The sequence below is a fragment of the Sphaerodactylus townsendi genome, linkage group LG14 (assembly GCF_021028975.2).
Source record: "Sphaerodactylus townsendi isolate TG3544 linkage group LG14, MPM_Stown_v2.3, whole genome shotgun sequence".
NCBI classification, from domain to species: domain Eukaryota; kingdom Metazoa; phylum Chordata; class Lepidosauria; order Squamata; family Sphaerodactylidae; genus Sphaerodactylus; species Sphaerodactylus townsendi.
This window is the reverse complement of record NC_059438.1, coordinates 47907095-47927359: the sequence shown is the minus strand read 5'-3', so window position 1 is coordinate 47927359 and position 20265 is coordinate 47907095. Positions and strand designations below refer to the sequence as shown.

The 20265-nt window shown below is 46.0% G+C and overlaps 1 protein-coding gene across 1 annotated transcript in view; it reads left to right on the top strand.

Moving 5' to 3' along the window:
* ADAMTS16 (ADAM metallopeptidase with thrombospondin type 1 motif 16) overlaps nucleotides 1–20265 on the top strand; it is a 104376-nt gene that overhangs the window by 70754 nt on the left and 13357 nt on the right. The window contains exons 15-18 of the mRNA XM_048516288.1: nucleotides 1054–1177; nucleotides 1839–2083; nucleotides 9014–9152; nucleotides 15461–15587. Coding sequence (XP_048372245.1) covers nucleotides 1054–1177; nucleotides 1839–2083; nucleotides 9014–9152; nucleotides 15461–15587 — 635 coding nt within the window. The remainder of the gene's footprint in view (nucleotides 1–1053; nucleotides 1178–1838; nucleotides 2084–9013; nucleotides 9153–15460; nucleotides 15588–20265) is intronic.

The following is a 20265-nucleotide window of genomic DNA, read 5'->3' as shown; positions in this document are numbered from 1 at the left end:
TGATTTTAAACTTCCTAATTAATTCATATGATTTTTGCATTGGAATGAAATGAAACCTTTACGGCACGGCGAGGGTCTTGGGCAGCCTCCGTCCCCCCTTGGCCCTCCTTGGCTCTGCCAGTTAAAGAAGCAGTCTGGCCAGGTCAGGCCAGGCTGAGGGGGGGAGGGGGAAGGGTGTGGGGATGACTTTTCACCCCCTCCCATGACTCAGTGGGGGTGCCCAGGGCAAATGTCCCCGGATGTCCCCATCATAGCTACGCCACGGGTTTCAAGCTAACCAAAACATTTTCACAATACTTATCTTTCTGAAGCCCCACTCTGAAAGGCTTTCATACGTGCCTGCTTTCTGACAATGCCCTCCGTCTATTTATAGGGCCGATATAATAAAATCCCTTTGGCTTTACAACCCCTGCCCCTGCACAGCCAGCCACACCAAGGATTTAGCCCACTCATTTTTCCATTGTTCAATACACACTACTGTTCTAACTGGACTGAACCAAGCTGCCCCTCCCTGTCTTGCACCAGATGAAGAATGCAGCAGATTCTTATTGGCAGACGTAAATCTGTCTGCTACATATTTTACAAAGCTTAAAGCTCTTAATGAAGTACCTTGACTAGTTTGTTTGTTTGTTTGTTTATATATTGTGTTGCCTCTTTCATGCTGCTATTGACCAAAGGAAGGAAGAGGTGCATGCAGTCCAAACTTTCTGAATAGATGTGGTTGTGATATTTGCTGTAAAGTGTTGTTGTTGTTTTCATTTTGTGTTTTAATTTCTATAATCTTACAACCATATATCATTGCATTTCACTGTATTTTAGTGGTGTTAAGGTCTGTAACTACAACATCTAATAAAACTACTACTACTACTACTACTACTACTACTACTACTACTACTACTACTACTACGCATTTTCCTGGTGATGTGAAGTTTCCCATAGCCTACCAATAAAATGGGAAAGTTTAATGGCTTTTTGTTAGCTTTTTAAAATGTCAGTCCTCACTGTTCTCTAAATGTAGAGCAAGCAGGTGGTCACGTGGTCCATATATTGCAGATGGTCGGCTGTGATTACATCTTAGGCTCCAGTGCGGTGGAAGATGCTTGTGGAGTGTGCAGAGGAGATAATTCCAGCTGCAGAATCTATAAAGGGCAGTACACTAAATACCATCCTGCAAATCGTAAGTAGTTTACAAAGCTTAAAGCTCTTAATGAAGTACCTTGACTAGTTTGTTTGTTTGTTTGTTATTTAGACTTTTATACTGTCCCATCCCCGAGGGGCTCCGGGCGGTGTACAACATAAAATCTCAAAATAAGTATAAATATAATTAAAACCATTAAAAACAGCAGCAACAATAACAAGAGGCGTCCGACAAACCCTAATTTTAAATCCTCCCCCAGGAGGGAGGGAGCGGCGAGTCCCATTAGATGGAAGGGCCCAGATATTAAGAGCCAACGGGGGGGGGGGGCACCTTCAGTGGCCGGTCCCTCCAAAGGCCCGGCGGAACAACTCTGTCTTACAGGCCCTGCGGAACTCGCCAAGGTCCCGCAGGGCCCGGACAGCGGGAGGAAGAGCGTTCCACCAGGCCGCTACAATTATCCCTTCCACATTGCTGGGGTTAGGGGCACAGTCAGTGCCGCAGGGGGGGAACTGGCGCCCAGGGCAAAATGGTGCCTGTGCCCCTACCCCCATGCCCCTCAACATGCCTCACCATGTTGAGGGACCAGTGTCTGGGTGCCTCACAGCTCTGTAGTTGGCCAAACCCAGATGTGAGCTTTAGAAAATAAAGAAAATATCTTTACAAAGATTTTGAACCAAACATTTCTTCCTGTTTCATCCAGAGTACTATACATTGGTCACTATCCCCACTGGTGCACGAAGCATTCATATTTATGAAATGAATATATCCAACTCCTATATTGCTGTTCGTAGTTCCAGTAAAAAATACCACCTCAATGGCTACTGGACCGTGGACTGGCCAGGGAGATACAAGTTTGCTGGAACTGTGTTCGACTACCGGAGGTCACACAATCAATTGGAGGTGCTAAGTGCATCAGGACCTACAAATGAAAGTGTGGTTATCGAGGTATGTAATTGTTGCGGTGGAGAAACAATCCAGAAGTCTAAGCTAACCCTCTGCTCAGCCAATGTTGAAGCCTTTCTCTGCAATTCTACAGTGACAAGGTTTCCCCCCAGCTCCTGGCCACTCCATTGGATCAACGGCATGACATCACTTCTGGGGAAAATCTGGAACTGATGCCATCTCTCTCTGGGTATCACTGGAAATTCTACAGTGAAAGGTTTTCCGTGATTTCAGGTTCTGCTGCCCCCCACTGAAGCTGCAATGGCAACGGAGGCTGCCGGTGTCCATCCTTCTCCATCTCGGTTGGGCCTGATTCTCTGATACCATCACAGGCCCTCCCGCTCCCTCCCTCCCTCTCTTTTTGGCCTCTAGACCAGGCGCCGATTTTAACTAACTGCCAAACAATTAATTTGCTGCTTAAATTTTAATTGGTTAATAGGTTAAGTTTTATATTGTGTGATGGCTGTTTGAATAACAGCCGTGTTGTGAGCCGCCTTGACGCCCTTCGGGGATGAGGCGGCTTATAAGTTGAATGAATAAATAAAATAACTAAATAAATTTCTAGTATGGTCTGACATAACTTCCATGGAAAAATACAGCCATGTTAAAAAAAGCGTTTTCCCAGCAGTAGCAGAAAGTCTTAGGCCCCTTCCACACACGCAAAATAATGCGTTTTCAAACCACTTTCACAACTGTTTGCAAGTGGATTTTGCCATTACGCACAGCTTCAAAGAGCACTGAAAGCAGTTTGAAAGTGCATTATTCTGCATGTGCGGAACGAGCTAGAGTGAAATATCCTCATCTCCCTCTGCAGTCCTAAATACTCCCCCCCCCCAATCCATTTCCTGAGGAACTTCTCAAGAGCATCATTTCCACGTATCTTTGGGGGCTGCAGAGGGAGTGGAGAGACAAGAAAGGTGGCTACAAAGACAAGAATTCTTTCATTCACAGAAATAACGGCACTAGAATCAACTGGGCCATAATTGCGACAGGGGGCAGGGGCACAGAGAGATCTCCGGAGTGGGGGGCGTGCGTGCCCTGGGCCGGTCTGGGCGGCTGAGCCACACCCGGCCCTGATCACGTGTTTCGCACAAGTTGGAAAGGGTGCAGCACGCTCCCTATCTATTAGACAGCACGCGGCTGCTCCGGCCTCTTTCAACGCCTGGAGCAAAACCGACGCGCCCTCCCTAAATTTTAAGGGTTGGGCTGGCTGCTTTATTTGTTGCAGCCCTGCAGGTTTGGGCGAGAAGCACATCCTTGTGGGGAGGTCTAGCTTATGCAACGGACCTACTCGTGGTTGGGGGCCTCCTTAAGAGGCTTGGGGTGGGGCAGACTCATGGGCATGCTGTGGAGGCCTCTGCAAGTTGAGCCTGACACCCCAGCAGTTAGGGGGCCACAAAGGGCGGGCGCCCCAGTGGCCATAAACCTCTCTGTCCTTCCCAATAGGGATTGGGGCTGGTGCCGGGGTCAGCCAGGGGTGCTGACCGGCTGCTGAATGGATGTGCTCCTCTTGATGCCCAGCTTCTGTTTAAGGATGTTATTCATAAAAAGGGCTGCGGCCCATTCAATTCCAAGACGTGTCCCGTGGTTATTCACCAGACAAGCATCTGCACATCTGGACGCAAATTCTCTAGTGCAATTGGCCATGCTGGCAGGGGCTGATGAGATGTGTAGTCCATGAACATCTGGAGAGCCGCAGGTTGCAGACCCCTGCCCTAGTGCAATAGTTCTTAACCTCTTTTTTGATCGCTGACCCCTTTGAGAAGCTAATGAAAGCTACAGGACCCCGCCCTCAGAAAAATGCACATAAATGCACATAATATTTTGCATATAATTTCTGTTATTTAATGTCTGCTTCCTGAAAACAAGTTGTGCAAATTCGTGCAAATAAAACTAAAAAAGTAAACTTTAATTCTGCTCGAAAATAAATTTCACCGCAAGGGTGTATCTGCCTAAAACGGCACCTGGAGTAAGCCCAAGCGCCATTCCCACCCCTAACAGTTGTACTGCACCCCTGCTGGGCTGGGTACAATTGAAGGTCAGCCAATGGGACTCACCCCATGTGGATTCTCCATGTGGAGATTGCAAACATAGGGAGCCAGCTTGCTCCACGCCCCTCCACATGGAGATTGGGCATGGGGCTAGCCCTATACCCAACCTCCATTTGGAGGGGAGCAAAGTGAATGGGGTGAGCTTTTGGCCCTCACCCCTCTCCACATGGAGGTCGAGTGTGGGGCTTGCCCTATGCCTGACCTCCACATAGAGTGAGGAGCAGCAGGGGCCCATTCAAGCCAGCCTGAGGCCAGGCTTGGACCCAGATCTAACTTGCAGGCTTAGAGTTGGATCCAAATCTGGCCCCAGACACAGTTGTTCTGAGCCTCTGTTGGCTCCGTGCCCAAGCTCCACCTCCGATTTAGCTCTAAGCTGCAACAGACCCTTGCTTCTCCCACCTCCAGGTGGAGATCAGGTGTGGCCCACCAAACAGCCAGGTGGAGATGGGGGCGGCGTGAGCCCGGCTTGCCCATATAGAGGTTGTGAATGGGGCTAGCCCTGCTCACTGGCCTTCAATTGCATCCCAGACGGGGAGTTCCTGACTGGGGCACAGTTGTGGGCAAGGCAGGGATTCAAAACCCCCAGAAGTGATGCCTGGCGCTTGAGACCTCCTTGCCACCCTCAGACACACGACTGTTTCAGTGACAAAGTTGCTGCTGTTTGGCTTGAATAAGAAGGTGAAATTACAGAGTGGTTTTTCACAGGACAATGTGCATGCAGGCCAGCTTTGACATCCAGTCAATTATGAGTTTTGTTTTTCATGACAACAAGTGCCCAAAACTCTGACTCACAAAGTATGTAGTAGCAAAAGAAGTCCAAGTCTCCTAGCTCAGGGGTCTGCAACTACAATTCCCATCAGCCCCTGCCAGCATGTCCAATTTTAATTCATGAACATCTGGAGAGCCGCAGGTTGCAGACCCCTGCCCTAGCTGACTTTGCCAGATGAGGGTGACCTTGTATTAAATGTTTACCTTAAAATTCACCGTGACCCAATGTAAACACATTTTTAATCACAGAGTACATTTCAATTCCTATCAATAGGAAATGATTCTAGACACTGTAATAAGGCAAGCGATGACAATTGTACATTACCTGACTATGTACCATGAGCATCCTGCGCCGCCCCTTAGGCATTCATGGCCCGCAGGTGAAGGACCTTCGGGCTCCTATGTCCTGATGATGAACAAAATCACAAGGGTGACCCAGAGCAGGGCGAGAGCAGGGGCCCTCAGAAAAACAACCGGAATATTCAGGAAGGTGAATATTTATTTGATAACCTTTTCAGTTAAGTTGAATGTTCTCCTTTTAAAATATTCCGTGTAGGCCCAATTAAAACAGGAAGATGGGTATAGAACATTTCTCAAAGGCTGATTCCGCATGGGCCAAAAACAGCGGTGTGAAAACGGTATAAATCCTTTTACCCCATTTTAAACCCTTTTACACCGTTTTCACACTGTTTCCACACTGCTGTTTTTGGCCCGTGCAGAATCAGCCTAAGAGAAAACCTCTCGCTTGCTGGTATCACTTTCTTGAGGTATTTTCCCTCTGTTTCTTATGTTGTTCCGTGGTGCTAAATCAGTTGTGGTGGAAAATGCCTTTTAACACCAGCTAAACCAGTCAGAGACTCGGTGTCCTTCTGTGAGTCGAGGAACTATTACAGCACAAAGGACTCTTCTGACCCCCTTGCCACTCATGCCCAGAACCCTAAATAGAGCCAGCCATGACATAAGAAGATATCTAAAAGAGGAAGTGAGCAGAGATAAAAAAGACTTTACGCTAGCTGGTCGCAACTATTTACCACCCCAGTTTCTAAATACAGGCCTTGGTATTTAAACCTGCTGAATCCTCAGCGGCTTCCAGGGAATTTCCTGGGAGCAGTAGGGTAACCAGCCTGCAAATAGCTTGCAACTGGATCCTTGTAGCTGGAGTGCCAACACAGTGGTCTCACATGATGGTGGAGCAGGGCTTCGGCACCATTTTGCCCTTGCTTTGTGCAGATACCTGCGTTCGAGTCTGTTGCTGGTTCAGTAAAGTCCAGAGCCAACGTCTATGTGAGAAGATGATAAAGCAAAAGCAGATTCGGTGATCTAAGGAATAGAATCTCTTAGTTAGCAAGATTGACTGGGAAGATTGTGTAGAGAATTAGGAGTACTATTCCATATTGTGGTCTGTTGGTTTAAGGAGACTTTCTTGCTGGCCTTCAGAAACTTTCTGCAGATTCTTCCTTTGGTCCTGCCTGATTCCCCTCCAAGTTGCCAACTCAAGAGCTGCTTAAGTCCAATACAGCTGCATTGACCGATCGCAAGTGGAAATGATTAGCCCCACTCCCTGAGCATCTACAGAGTGTGTCCATGTAAAGGAATTGGTTGTGTGCACACCCCCTCCCTCAGGTTAACAGTGTCCTGAAAGCATAGATTTGAGTCTACTTAAAACCTTTCAAGAGGTTTCAAGAGCCAACACTCCCTTCGTCCATCACCAATTGTGTACACACAGTCGCTTCCTCCCCACAGTCACATTCTTCAAACAACTTGGCAGTTGTGTGGAAGCAGGGGGTGTGGCCAGCGCACTCCTGTCCTCTCCCTCCCCCCGTGACGAGTCAATGTGTGGGGGAAATCATCTGTGCTGGGCTTGAGGGCTCCCACCCAACCAGCAATCTGTCCTTGCTCTGTGCATCACAACTGTGTCATGCGAGTATCAGTTTTATCCCTGAAGGTACAACGTAGCCCTGGCTTTTTTGCTGCATCAAATAAGTCAGAACCCAGCCTGCTGTTTCTTTAGCACTGAAGATTTTGCGCTGGCCTGCGGATTACAAGTAGGGGGCCTCTTGATCCTTGAACAAAGACCAACCAAATACCAGGTGCAAATTTAATATGGATGCTGCATACTATAGAGAAAAACTAGTGAACATGGGGATTTTCCCCATGGCCAATAGATCCTGTGTTAAGAAAGTGAACCATCTCAGTTTGGCCATGGCTTCCTCATGGCTTCTGGGTCTCACTCGGGCCGGCCCTGTGAGATTTGCCATCCTGCGGCTTTCGAAAAATGATAAAATTGGCGATTCTTTTGAAAAAGCCTGCGCTGATCCGCTCCCACGCAAACACTGCAAGGGACGGGCCGGTTTATTTTTCAGGCTTCACCGCCCCTTAGCTGCAGCCAATCAGAACATCGGAAAAATGGAATCTATGTAAACATACGCAAATTACGCAAACTACGTAAATGACGTAAACGTAAACGTTCATGTGGAAAATGTAAATAAACCGGGGGCTCATGCATAATTCACTGGAGTTCTTCCTCCCAGCCTGAATGCGCTGATGGGCAGACGGGCAAAAGGAGAAACTGGGATAAAAACACCCTGGGATATACGATTCCGTGTCTATCCTGGGAAATTTTGTCCGTGGGGAAAATGCCATTGAATCAAACATAACATGACAAAGTAACAAACAAGATGCAAAAACAAACACAAATGGCAGGAAAAACCTGCTACACGAATGCATATGAGCAACAGTCCAGACCCACATTGTCATAACATGAGCAGGTAAGTCCAGTGGCATAGCGCCAAGGAGGCGGAGGGGTGAGAGATGCATCGGGCGCACACTGGTGTGGGGGCGTGGCAGGGGCGTGGGGGGCATGCATGCCCCAGGCGCAGTTCCCCCTTGCTCCAGCCCTGGGTAAGTCTTGATGTTTTCAAATCAAAATCAGACAGGAATTCAGGATATTGCACCCATTTTGCCACACAGAACAGCTTCTTCAGTGGTGCAATCCTCAATGATTTTAAATAAATCAGCTTGCCCAAGATGGGGATAATTATCTTCACATTCTTAATAATAAATAATGTAATATTACTAAAATTGGCATTATAATGTACAAGAAATCTAATGTGTATTCCAGCATAAATATGTTCATTACAAAAAATAATTGCAAGGTCAGCCGTGGTTAATACCGAAATGGGAGACTGAGCAAAAAACCTGGACAGGGTAGCAAAACTACCTGTTTGTTTTTGCATCTTGTTTGTTGCTCTGTCACTAACTTTTCACTATAGTAGGCTGTACACATATTAAATTTGCACCTGGTACTTGATTGGTCTTAGTTCATGAATTGTGCCTAGGCAGAGCAGGTAATTTTTTTTCTAGCTCTGGTTATTTGTATAATGCTAGTCTGTTCTTTGTTGATATATTTTGACCTCTTGATCCATGCCAGGTACAAGATGTGATGTCAGAATGTTTGCACCTGTGGAGTAAAAGTACATTGATCATATGGAACTGCCCACTACCCAGCTGAGTAATTTTGAGATCAATAGCTGTGTTTTTAGTGTCAGGTAATCAGTCTCACTGGATCACAGGCCTTAAATTCTGGAAGAATTTTCAAGTTTAAGACTGTAGCTTCTGTGTAAAAGAAAAGGGAGAATTCTAGTTCTACAGGCGTTTCTCCAGAGCAGGACGCTCCATGTTTACCTTGAATTCCTCATCAGGCTAAATCTGTTAAATTTTCTCTCCTCCTAAGAAATCTTACCATCCTAGGAAGAAAGAAAGACAATGGTTGTGTTTGTGCGTGTGGTGTTAGATAATGGGTGCTTAACACAGACTAATGGCCTCTGCCTTACAAGATTGTTGAGAGTATAAACTTAGCCAAACTTCTGGAAAAAGGAGTGAGATACCGAATATTTTGGGGAAAAAATTATCTTTCCTTGAAATTCCCAAAGATATTTTGTCTCTGACAGACTTTTCAAAGTCACCTCAACTGTTGCTACATCCTTGTCAAGATTTTTCATGCACATTTTTTCAGAGATTTCTCATTTAGGGAAATATTTTTCCTTCAAACCTTTGTCAGGCATTCATAATAAGTTGATAGATATAACTCCTCCTCCTTGGTTTCATTCCTCAGCTTCTCTCACAAGGTAAAAACCCAGGAATCGCTTGGGAATATTCCCTTCCTAAGGCAGAGAAGGAAAAGATGACCACGGTGAAGCATAACTATACGTGGACTGTCATCCATTCCGAATGCTCGGTCTCATGTGGAGGAGGTAATGTATCTCTGAAATGTTCAAAAATATAGTTTTATTGCAGACCACAGACTCTTTCCTGTCTAGGAATAGCATTCCCCCGGCTCTTCCAGGCAGCTCAGAAGGGTAACCTGTAGGAATAGAAAACTCCTTTATAGGCTATATAGCTATGTTGGTCCCAAAGCATTGCTTTAAAAATGGAAATCCCAGTCATTTACGTTCCCGAGAGCTTGTTATTGGAATTGACTGTCTGAAAAAGATCATGCAGCTAATGATATTTCTGGACCCCGGGTGCTTCATGCGCATCACTCCGATGGGGGAAATGAGATGGGTCAGATGAAGCATTTGAAGAAGTTGCTCTCTGGACAGACTGCATGTCCTAGGAGGGGTTGAGAATTGGGTTAACGTTGGTGGGAGCGCCATCTCACATGCCAATCCTGCCCCAACAGCTTCCGATTGTATGGCTGCAAGCAATAAGTGCTCTGTTTAACCTGAAAACAACTTTTACGTGCTTATTTTTACGGGGGTTGAATTTAGGCCTAAGTATTGGGATTTTGCTGGCCTATGAGAGGGCAGGAATGCTTTGCTTCTTTTCCCCTTATCCATTCTACCTCCTTGATCCCCCCCCCTCCCCGGATGGGCTGGTGACCTTCTCCTCTGACATCTGTAAACCATTTACAAAATTTCTATGGTTTTGACATAGAGCTTTCGTAAATGCTGGATATAGGCACTGTGTCACTTCCGCTTTTAACAGGAAATGAAGTCAGCACCCTGGCACAACGTGGCATGTGCTTCATTTGTCCCCTCCCATTTCCTTCCCCGGCAAAGAGCCAGGAGCTAGGACAGCTCCCACTCTTGCGGAAGGCTGGGCACCCTCAGGCTGGGAAAGAAGAAGAAGGATTTGAGAGAAAGATCGTGAAAACGGAGCTTCTGCCATCTTATTGGACCCTCTTAGCTGGACTCTCGCATGTCAAGAAAAGATATACACATTCACAGTGGGGTTTTCCCATAGTTTTTTTAAAACAAATTTCTCGCACTGCAGTCCAGCCAACCATCCATTTGGCCCACCCCTGCTTTCTTGAGCAGCAGTGGCCTAGTGGTTAAGAGCAGGTGTACTCTGATCTGGAGGAACCGGGTTTGATTCCCCGCTCTGCCGCTTGAGCTGTGGAGGCTTATCTGGGGAATTCAGATTAGCCTGTACACTCCCACACTCGCCAGCTGGGTGACCTTGGGCTAGTCACAGCTTCTCGAAGCTCTCTCAGCCCCACCTACCTCACACCTCACAGGGTATTTGTTGTTGGGGGGGGGAGGGAAAGGAGCTTATAAACCCCTTTGATTCTCCTGTAGGAGGGAAAGAGGGGATATAAATCCAACTCTTCTTGTTATTCAATCCTTGCAGAAGGAATTGCTGTTATGTGAGCAGGAAAAGCCAGCCAGCGGGAATGAATAAATCTAAAGAAAGTGAAATGCATGTTGATTCCCTTTGCTGTTCCTTAAAAGTTATCCTTTGAGAACTTTCAGAAACCACGGACGTTCTCAGATCTGATAATGCAATGAGTTCCAGAGGGGTGGAAACATGGGCATAACTTTAACTTTTAATGTAACTTTATTTTAGATTTTTATCCTTTAAAAAGGGCTTGGACAGATTTATGGAGGAGAAGTCGATTTATGGCTACCAATCTTGATCCTCCTTGATCTGAGATTGCAAATGCCTTAGCAGACCAGGTGATCAGGAGCGGGAGCAGCAGAAGGCCATTGCTTTCACCTCCTGCACGTGAGCTCCCAAAGGCACCTGGTGGGCCACTGCGAGTAGCAAAGAGCTGGACTAGATGGACTCTGGTCTGATCCAGCAGGCTCGTTCTTATGTTCTTATGTTCTTACCCTGGCCAAGTCAGGGCATAGGGCAGCAGAAAACACAGTAACAATAATACAATACAGTCGATAAAATCCAATGAAAATAATTTCTACTATAGTTAAAACACAACCAAATGAATACTTGCAATTTGACTAAGAAATTTTCCCAGCGGCTCAGGCAAAGCAAAGCAAATGTCCCTACCGGGACCCTATTTATTTGTTTGTTTGTTTGTTTGTTTGTTTGTTTGTTTGTTTGTTTGTTTGTTTGTTGGATTTATAGACCACCCTCCCCCGGAGGGCTCAGGGCGGTGAACAGCATATAAACTGAATAAACTGTGCACCTTAAAAACTTCCCCCAACCCCAGATCTTAAAACCTGTCTATTGCTTGTCAACAAGGGGGCGGGGAGAGAAGAGAAGAGTGGAGAAGAGAAGAGAAGAGAAAAGAAAAGAAAAGAAGGATAAGAATATGAAAGGATAAGGGAAAGAAAAGTGGGAAAGGGAGGGGAAGGGAGGAAGGGGCAAAGTGAGCAGGAGGGGATAAAAAAGAGGAGAGGGGAGGCCAAGTTAGATGTTAATTCATGGCTGCCTCAACCAAGGGCCTGGTGGAACATCTCTGTTTTCAGGGCCCTACATCCCACAGGGCCCTAATGTCAGATTGTAGAGTTCCACCATGTCTTGATCAGGGTCAAAAAAGCCCTAGCCCTGGTTGAGGCCAGTAGGGTGTCCTTCAGACCAGCGTTTCCAGGAGATTACTGTTTATGGGGTGTAATGTCCTCCAGGGGTGATATTGGCAGATGTGGTCCCATAGGTCCCAGACAGTGGCATATCTAGGCAAACTGGAGCCCTGGGCAAAACCTGAGTTTGTAGCCCCCATCTCCTATTAGCTCCCATTGGAAACAATGGGGGATGGGGGCACTTTCTTTGGGAGTCCATAACTTTGGACTCCCTAAACCAAACCTCACCAAACCTGTGTGATACTATCAGGAGAGTCTCCTGAAAAATACCTGAAATTTTGGTGCTGCTAGCCTAAAACCTGCGCCCTCTGCAGGCCAAAAACGAAAAAACACTGATAATACAAAAAAATCCCACAAACAAACCTGCAGTTCTTGCGCCCCCCACAAGGGAGTGCCCTGGGCAACTGCCCACTTTGCCCAATGGGAGGAACGCCTCTGGTCCCAGACCACTCAAGGCTTTAAAGGTCAATACCAACACCCTGAACTTGATCTGGAACTCAACCAGTAACCAGGGTAGCTGGCAAGGCACTGGAGATATGCACAATTGTACTGGGGTCCCAGTAAGGATCCTTGCCACTGCATTCTGGACCAGTTGTAATTTTCAGAGCAGCCTTAAGGGAAGTCCAGCATACAGCAAATTACAGTAATCCAGTCTGGAGGTGATCGTTGCAGGGATCACTGTGGCTATTCCGGGATGAGACCAGAAGCTGCTTTGCGAAGTGAAGACGGTAGAACATCCGCTTGGCTGTCTGTGTGACCCAGGCCTCCATGGACAGTGAGGCATCCCAGGTCACACCCAGACTCTGAAGGGGCCAACACTGCTCCATCCAATTTTGGCCACCAGTCCTTCCCGACCCAGCCACAGGACCCCCGTATTCGAAGGATTTAACTTCAGCCTGATCTGACACACACATTCCATCACAAAGTCCAAGCACCAAGCCAGATGTTCTGGGCTGGTCAGACTCCCATCAGTAGACGTAGTTGGGTATCATTGCCATAGTGATGACAACCCAAACCAAAACTCTGGACCAGACATGCGAGGGGTCGCATATAGATGTTAAATAACATTAAGGAAAGGATCGCCCCCTGTGGTACCCTGCAATCAACAGGGCTCCAAGAGGACAACTTCCCCCCAAATGCCACCCTCTGTCCTCAGTCACCTACTCTAATGCTTTTCCCCAAACCCCAGAAGTTGTGAGACGGTGGGTCAAGCAGTCATGGTCGATCATATCAAATGCTTCTGTGAGGTCAAGCAACAAAAGGATCCGATGATGACTTCTTCAAGAGCCTCCTTCATCCCCCCCACCCCTGGGAAAGTCCCCATCTGTCGGGATGAGCTGACCATCTCCCATAGGGACCACCACACTCTATCACTACTGGCCTTGACTAGCCAAAAAGGGCGTGGAGCCAAGTGGTTGGCTTCACAGTTGCCAGGGTCTTGTTGTCCACCTCAGCCTAGGAGAGAAGACGGGCTTTGTCCAAAATTGGACCCGAAGACCGCCAAGGAGCCTCCAGCTCACCCACTGTATCAATATTGATAGGAAGATCCCAGCAGAGCTACAAGATTCCATCGGCAAAAAAGCTCGCAAAAGCCTCTCAACCAAGATTCAAATCACTAATCAATTTGGGTCTGTCAGAGAGGGACGTAAAAGACTCAGATTAATCGAAAATCCAACTTTGTGGGAATGCAGGCACAATGCAAAGAGACCAAACTGGCATAAATGGCCATAGATTCCGAAAGCTCAATTTGAGACAAAGAGCAAGTGATAAGACGCAGAGTCAGCACTTCTGTCACCTCTCCTCTTACAGCACATCTGTCACAGGCGTAAAAATCTGAAACGCTGGCCAAAAAAACCTGAGGTGAAGTCATGAGAAAGGGGAAGGTCAGGAGCAAAGCTGGTCCTTGTCTCGGCAGCTTTCATACAAATTATTTTTGCCTTTGATCTCACAGTTACTACACTTGTCAAACCAGAGCGGAATTTTTAAAATGATCCCTTGAAAAAATACACCTGTTCCTTTCATCTCTTTTGGGCTTTCAATTTATCTGTGTACATGATGTTCACCTGGACAATTAGTATTAGTTACCTGTGGATTTTCTCAATTACGCTTTACAAAGCATGAAACAAAATGTCGGGCTGCTGTCAGGATCCTGGGAATCCCAGCTGGTTTTTAGTCTACAAAATAGGGTGTGTGGGGGAGGGTTGCCAACTCCTGGCTGGGAAATACCTGGAGATTTTGGGGGTGGAGCCTGGGGAGGGCGGAGTTTGGGAAGGGGAGGGACTTCAGTGAGGTTTGTTGCCAAAGAGTCCACCTTTCAAAGTGGCCATTTTCTCCAGGTGAACGGATCTCTGTCGTCTGGAGGTCAGTTGTAATCCCAATAGATCTCCAGCTACTACCTTTAAAGGGCCAGGCCCTCCTTTGTGCTGGCCATGTGCTTGGGCCGGCGAGCGATTTGCCCACCTCTCCCTATCTTTGCCTAGCTTTGTTAATGCATGCTACCTTCACATAAGAAAAGGGGGTGCAACAGTCAATATTAATAATAATAGAACTACCACTACTGTTGCACTCTGGCTATAACTAATATTTCAAATACGTATATCTATATACATGAGTTTATATCATTGTTCATATTTTTCTATATTTCATTAGTTGTAAATACAATCATTTCTTGTCGACTACATAGAACAATGGAAGCCGACTACAAATCATTTCTTATCCTGGAGCGCAAGGTAAAGGTTCAAAACTTAATTTTAACAAAATTATAACTCGCAAATAGAATTCAAGAGGTCTAAAAATACGTATTAATTCAGGTAAGTATTTAGTTCATACTCTCCCATCAATTCAGCATCCTTAAGGTAAATATTCAATCAATGCGAAAACATGTATATACATAAATATATTCAGTCCATCTTGGTTCATGCAGTAGTGGTAGTTCTATTATTATTAATATTGACTGTTGCACCCCCTTTTCTTAGTATTTACAACTAATGAAATATAAAAAAAATGAACAATGATATAAACTCATGTATATAGATATACGTATTTGAAAATAATATTAGTTATAGCCAGAGTGCAACAGTAGTGGTAGTTCTATTATTATTAATGCATGCTACCTTGTCATAGCCATCAGCAGTTTTGGCGCATGGGTATTGATTTGGAAGGGAATGGCAGACAGTGGCAAGGGGTAACCACCCTGCCGAACAGGGCATCTGGGGAGCACCTCTTGCCAGGAGCAACCGCCTGGCAGAGCCACACAGCGGAGCGGAGCTCCAGTACAGGGCAACCGCCCACGGGAGCTTCGCTGTGATGTTTATATGATGTTTTATATGATGTTTATAAGCTAGGCCTCACGCTTCTGCTTGATTAAAAAAATGGCCAATTGATTTACGCCAACCAAGAGTGTGGTGTGATTATGGGACAGGGAGTTCGTCCGGAATGAGTTCCACCCTCAGACGGCAACTGGTCTTTGAACTTTGACCCCATGGCTCCCAGGCAAAAGGGGAGTTTAGAGAATCCTCCTCTCTCCCTGTGCTCAGCTGTGGAGGGCAGGGGAGACTTATAGGCTCTTTTTATTTGCCCTGGGGATCCAAACCACACTGGTAATCAGATAAACAAGATTATTATTTGTGCAGGGTTGTGTAAGACATACACAGTGGATTTAGATAATCAAGAGGCTCAGTATCAGATGGATGCAGTTGCTCTTGACTTTGTGTTTGCCAGCTGTGTTCCTTTGTTTGCAGGTCAAATGGTTGCCAAAGAAAGCTGCTATAAAGATCTCCAGGTACAAGTGGATCCTTCTCTTTGCAATTCCCAGACTCGGCCCACGACTGGAATTGTTCCTTGCAAAAGGCCAGCCTGCCCTCCCAGGTAAAAAATGTCCTCCAGTAGAAACCAGTTTAGTGAGCTGTAGTCCATTTTGGACATAGCAACCCTTGTCAGAGGTCACTCAACAGCTGCTTTCCACTTAGACCTGACATATAATTCTTACAAAACAAAATGGAACACACCATAGCTCAAAGACCTCTGGTCACACATTCATTTCCAAATACCAAGAGGACCAGTGCTTTGTGGTTTCTTGATACCAGCGTCTCATTAACATTAAATACAAGTTATATGCACTCCACTTCCCCAAGTCCAGAGATGGACCAATCAAAATGTATATCCTTATTCTGCTAATTCTCTGGCCACACATCAAGCTTGTCAGGCAAAACCAAAGTGATTGGCTCATTCCTTCCCATCCACATATTGCTTTTAAGTTAAATTAGCTGTATTAGACACGATTCTGTGATCGAACATCCCAAAATGCCATGTGTTTGTTTTATGTATTTTCTAATTATTGGTCTCCGATTGTAAATAAAATTTTGATTTGAGTCCACACAGCCCAAGTCATGGTCCAAGTAGAATCCCGGTTCACAACTCAACTCTGCTACAAGCCCTTTACGGATACTTAAGCAAACCGCTTGTTCTCAGCTTCAGCCCTTGTCTGTATTAGGAGCATTATTGTTATTATGGTAGATTTCACAGCTGCCAGATCTTTAGCTGGTTGTTGGCCTTCATTACAATTCGAGCCTCACCCAGAGGCCTAGGAAGTTGTAATGTATCGGCGTAGTATTCGTGCAGATCCTAGCAGGGCTGCCTTCTGGATCTGACAGATGTTAATTTTGTCAATTCAAAGATGTTTCAAGTGCTGCCCTAGTGTTGTTGTTGTTGTTGTTGTTGTTGTTGTTGTTGTTGATGATGATGATGATGATGATGATGATGATGATGATGATGATGATGATGATGATGATGATGATGATGATGATGATGATTGGATTTGGTATACCGCCCGATCCCCAGAGGGGATAATACTGACTTTCTGTATGTATTGTCACAGTCGTTGCAACAGTCTTCTATGTAAATTACTTGGAACATTCTGCAATATTACATGAAGACAAAGAATTATTATTTTCATCTCCCCCAAGTGGGACCGGTAATTGGAGTCCAGGCTGTCCATTATCAGATATAGAAGGTGGTGTAGCTCTTTACTCTTCCCTAGATGAGTGAATTATTCCCATATTGGGACACTTTGTACTACTGGTTCAGTCTATATCTGCTCCTACCTAATACACATTTTTTTTCCTGGGGAAAATTAGATTTGCTCCTCCCTTAATCTTTTTGCCAATTACAGGCTGTTTATTTGCCCTGTAGAATTCAGTAGAAATTACCAATAGCTTGCCCATTCCTATCCAGAACTGTAGAAAGGTCACCCAAGTCCGTGGGCAAACTATTGTTCTAGGGCTCCCCTCTTACGCTTCCCCAAATGCTAGGAGCAAAGTAAGGGTTCCTGTTTTGAATAGCAAAATTGAGTGGAGTTTGAAGGGTTAATCCCCCTTCCCTGCATAGGACCAAGACAAACCAAGGCTGCACAAGCTTGTATTTTGTGGATGGACTCAAAATGTATCTTCTTCATCTTGCCTGTTTGCATTCTTCACCTTACTACAGTGGAGATGCCAGAATGTGCCAAAAGGCTGAGAATGCTGGGAACTCTGTATGTGTGGTTGTGCAGAGTCCTTCATAAATTCAATACCTACAGTGTGAGGTTCCATAAGAAATGATTCATTCAGAGCAAATATTCTGGTGTTTGTTGCCATTTGGGGGAAAAAACTTACTTCGAGCAGTTAAACGACAGGGTTTTTTTCTAAAGCATTCTGGTGAGTTTTTATGCGTACTCAAATTCTGAGTCCAGCTTTGAGGATGCTTTCGATTTCCCTGATCTTGACTCAGTATAGTTCAGTGCTTATTTAGTCCTTGCAAATACTAAAAACACGTAAGCAATTCAAGCACATATAGCATCTTACATCATGCCGTGTGCCCTCTCTCAAGTTAAAAGAGACATTGGAATACCATTTGAACTGTCCAGACATCATTTCTGTGTTCGATATGTGATCTTTTAGAATTCACGGTCTCAAGACCCACAGGGCTTGGCTGCGGTTCCAGTTTTGAAAGTGTAAACTGACGTGCAACAGTTATATTTAGTATATATAATCCTGTCAAGCAAAGTAACGAGCGGAAATGTGGATTGTGCGGCACGTCAAAGTAGAATAGTTCTCTCTCAAAAGACCAACCGGTTTACCTCAGAAGCTTATAAAAATATAAGCAGAACTTTACTTAAACTGAGAGAGAAAACATACAGTATGTACATTTAAAAATATCATGAATATATAGTTACATGCACGGCTCATAGTCTGTTACAGTTTGGTTGCGTTACAATATCTTTTAGTCAGAGCACATTTATATATCATTTGGTTTAAGCAATATACAGAGCACAGAGAAACATCTTTCCTCTTATTTAATCAGTCAGGCAGTCTCAGAGTGTGTGTGAGGGAACAGAACACTACCAACGGATTTTAACTGTCACCTTTAGAAAGTTTGTGCAGCTTCCCAGAATTCCCTGCTGCTTCTGCTGCATGCAAGCAAGGCTGGAAATTCCAACATAAACCAACTGAGCTACTGCAGGAAGTCTATAAATGCCAGGTTGACACCAGAACAAAGCTTCAGCTAGTGACTGAAGTTGCTGGGCCTATCCAAAATTTATCTGACATTAAAAATGTGTGTTATGTTCTCTCTCATGGGTGATACAAACTGACTAGAGAACTCCAATTATGTCAGTTTAATCACCTTACTTTAGGATTATTATTTTACTTTGGAAATCCAAGGAAATCACTTCCTTTTTAGGTCCAGCGTTTCTTCCTTGAAACTGAAGGCAAACTGAAAATCTTTCTCAGCGCACTCCTGAGTTGTAACTTGCTCATTGCGTTTGCATCCTGTCCTATATGTGCAAAACCCCCAAGCCTTTTGTTAAGATCTCCCCCTTAGTAACATACAATAAAACTCCTCCCTCCCAGTCAACAACCTTCCTCCCTCTGGTGTCCCTTGCGCAAGCTAAGGGCCCTCCGTCCTTGTGTAAAAGTCAAACCATTCCCTCTTCCCATCCCTCCCTTCCTGTGCTCTGTGCCTCGGTGCATGCTATTGGGAAGGGTTCGCTCAACCTTCAGGGGTTTCTTGGAGGTGGAGAGGGGACTGTGGGTGGAAAAGCCATGTGCTTCTCGGAGTCTCAGCCAGTGGTTCTCATCCTTACTGTCTACCAAGTATGCAGTTTTCTCAATGACTGTCCCCCTCCCAAGTCACAGGTTAAAAAAAAAGATGGTCACTCCAGAAAGGACAACTAAATGCACACATTCATATTTATGGTGCATGTGATACAACAGAGACCTTCCTTGAAACTTCCTTGTGCCTAATATCCATTGACCAGTTCCGTAATACCAGGTTTGACTCGTGTTTTCTGTATGCCATCTTTTTAGAGCGCCTAAAGGAATGGGGCAGGAGATGGGGGGGGGGGGGTTATCCTAAAGCCAGATGAACATTTCTGCTGACTATCAGGAGACGAGGGACTCCTGATCATCCCTGTTGCCCTCGAAGTTCAAAATGACCACCAAGATGTGTTTGAAAACAAACATCTCACATACGTAACTTGAGTGGCAGTGGCAGACACCCGAGGCATAGCTGGGGAAAATGGAGCCTGGGGCAGACTTTGAGTTTTCTGCCCCCCATGGGCCACCGTGCCACCCCCATGCCCCTTGTGTGCCCCCAATGCCCTACTTATCTTAGCCAGCAGCAGGGCCTGGTGGGGCAGGGGCACATGCAGTGGCCTCCACCAATCCTGGCGGGGCGGGGCTGGCTTAGCAGCAGCCTCTGCTGGGCCTGGCGGGACGAGGCGAGGGTAGAAGGAGGAGGGGTGTGGGGGCGATTTTCTGCACCCCACCTGACCCCAACGGCATCTGCCCAGGGCGTCTGTCCCTGCCCCGCCCCATCCCGTGGAAGCTACGCCACTGCAGACACCCCATCCTTCCACCATTGCCTAGTGCTGAGGCTCTAACCACTTCACACTGCCTCTGGTGTGTAGCTGCAGTTTGCCTTTGCATGCTGCATGAGATACAGACTGTCCCTGAAGATCAAAAGCAGAAAATGCATGCGCCTCTTGTGCATGTGATACCCCGTCGCCTGGTGGTCTGCAAGCCCAGGGAAGCGTTGGGGGGTTAAATCCTCAGGCAACAAACCAAAAAAAAAAGAAAAAAGAAAAAAGAAGAATCCACGGAGCAGAACATGCAGAAGTGTGGATGGGAATGTTTTAGGTCACTTGCAGAGGACTTGGGTTACTGCTCCAGGTTTCCCTCTTTCCGTGCTCTTTGCCAAACACCTGTCATCATCCTCAGGGCTTTTTCATGCCAGTGTCTGATATCAGGCGGTCATCTTTGGGGAAGAGAGAAAAGTATGAGCAGATGCCCGGGGCGGCCTGAAATGTGCTCCTGAGGTCAGCCGGGAGAACATCTGTTCAAACAGCCCAGCAAGGGAAAATGTGACCACATTGCGTCCTGCCGCTTCGGCTGGATCTCCTCGCAGGTTTCTAGATCCAACTGCAGGGGCAGAGCGTGTGCAGGGCCTTTAAACGGAGAGCAACACAAGGACAGAGAGAACGTAAACAAGCTGTCCTTACCCATTCCAG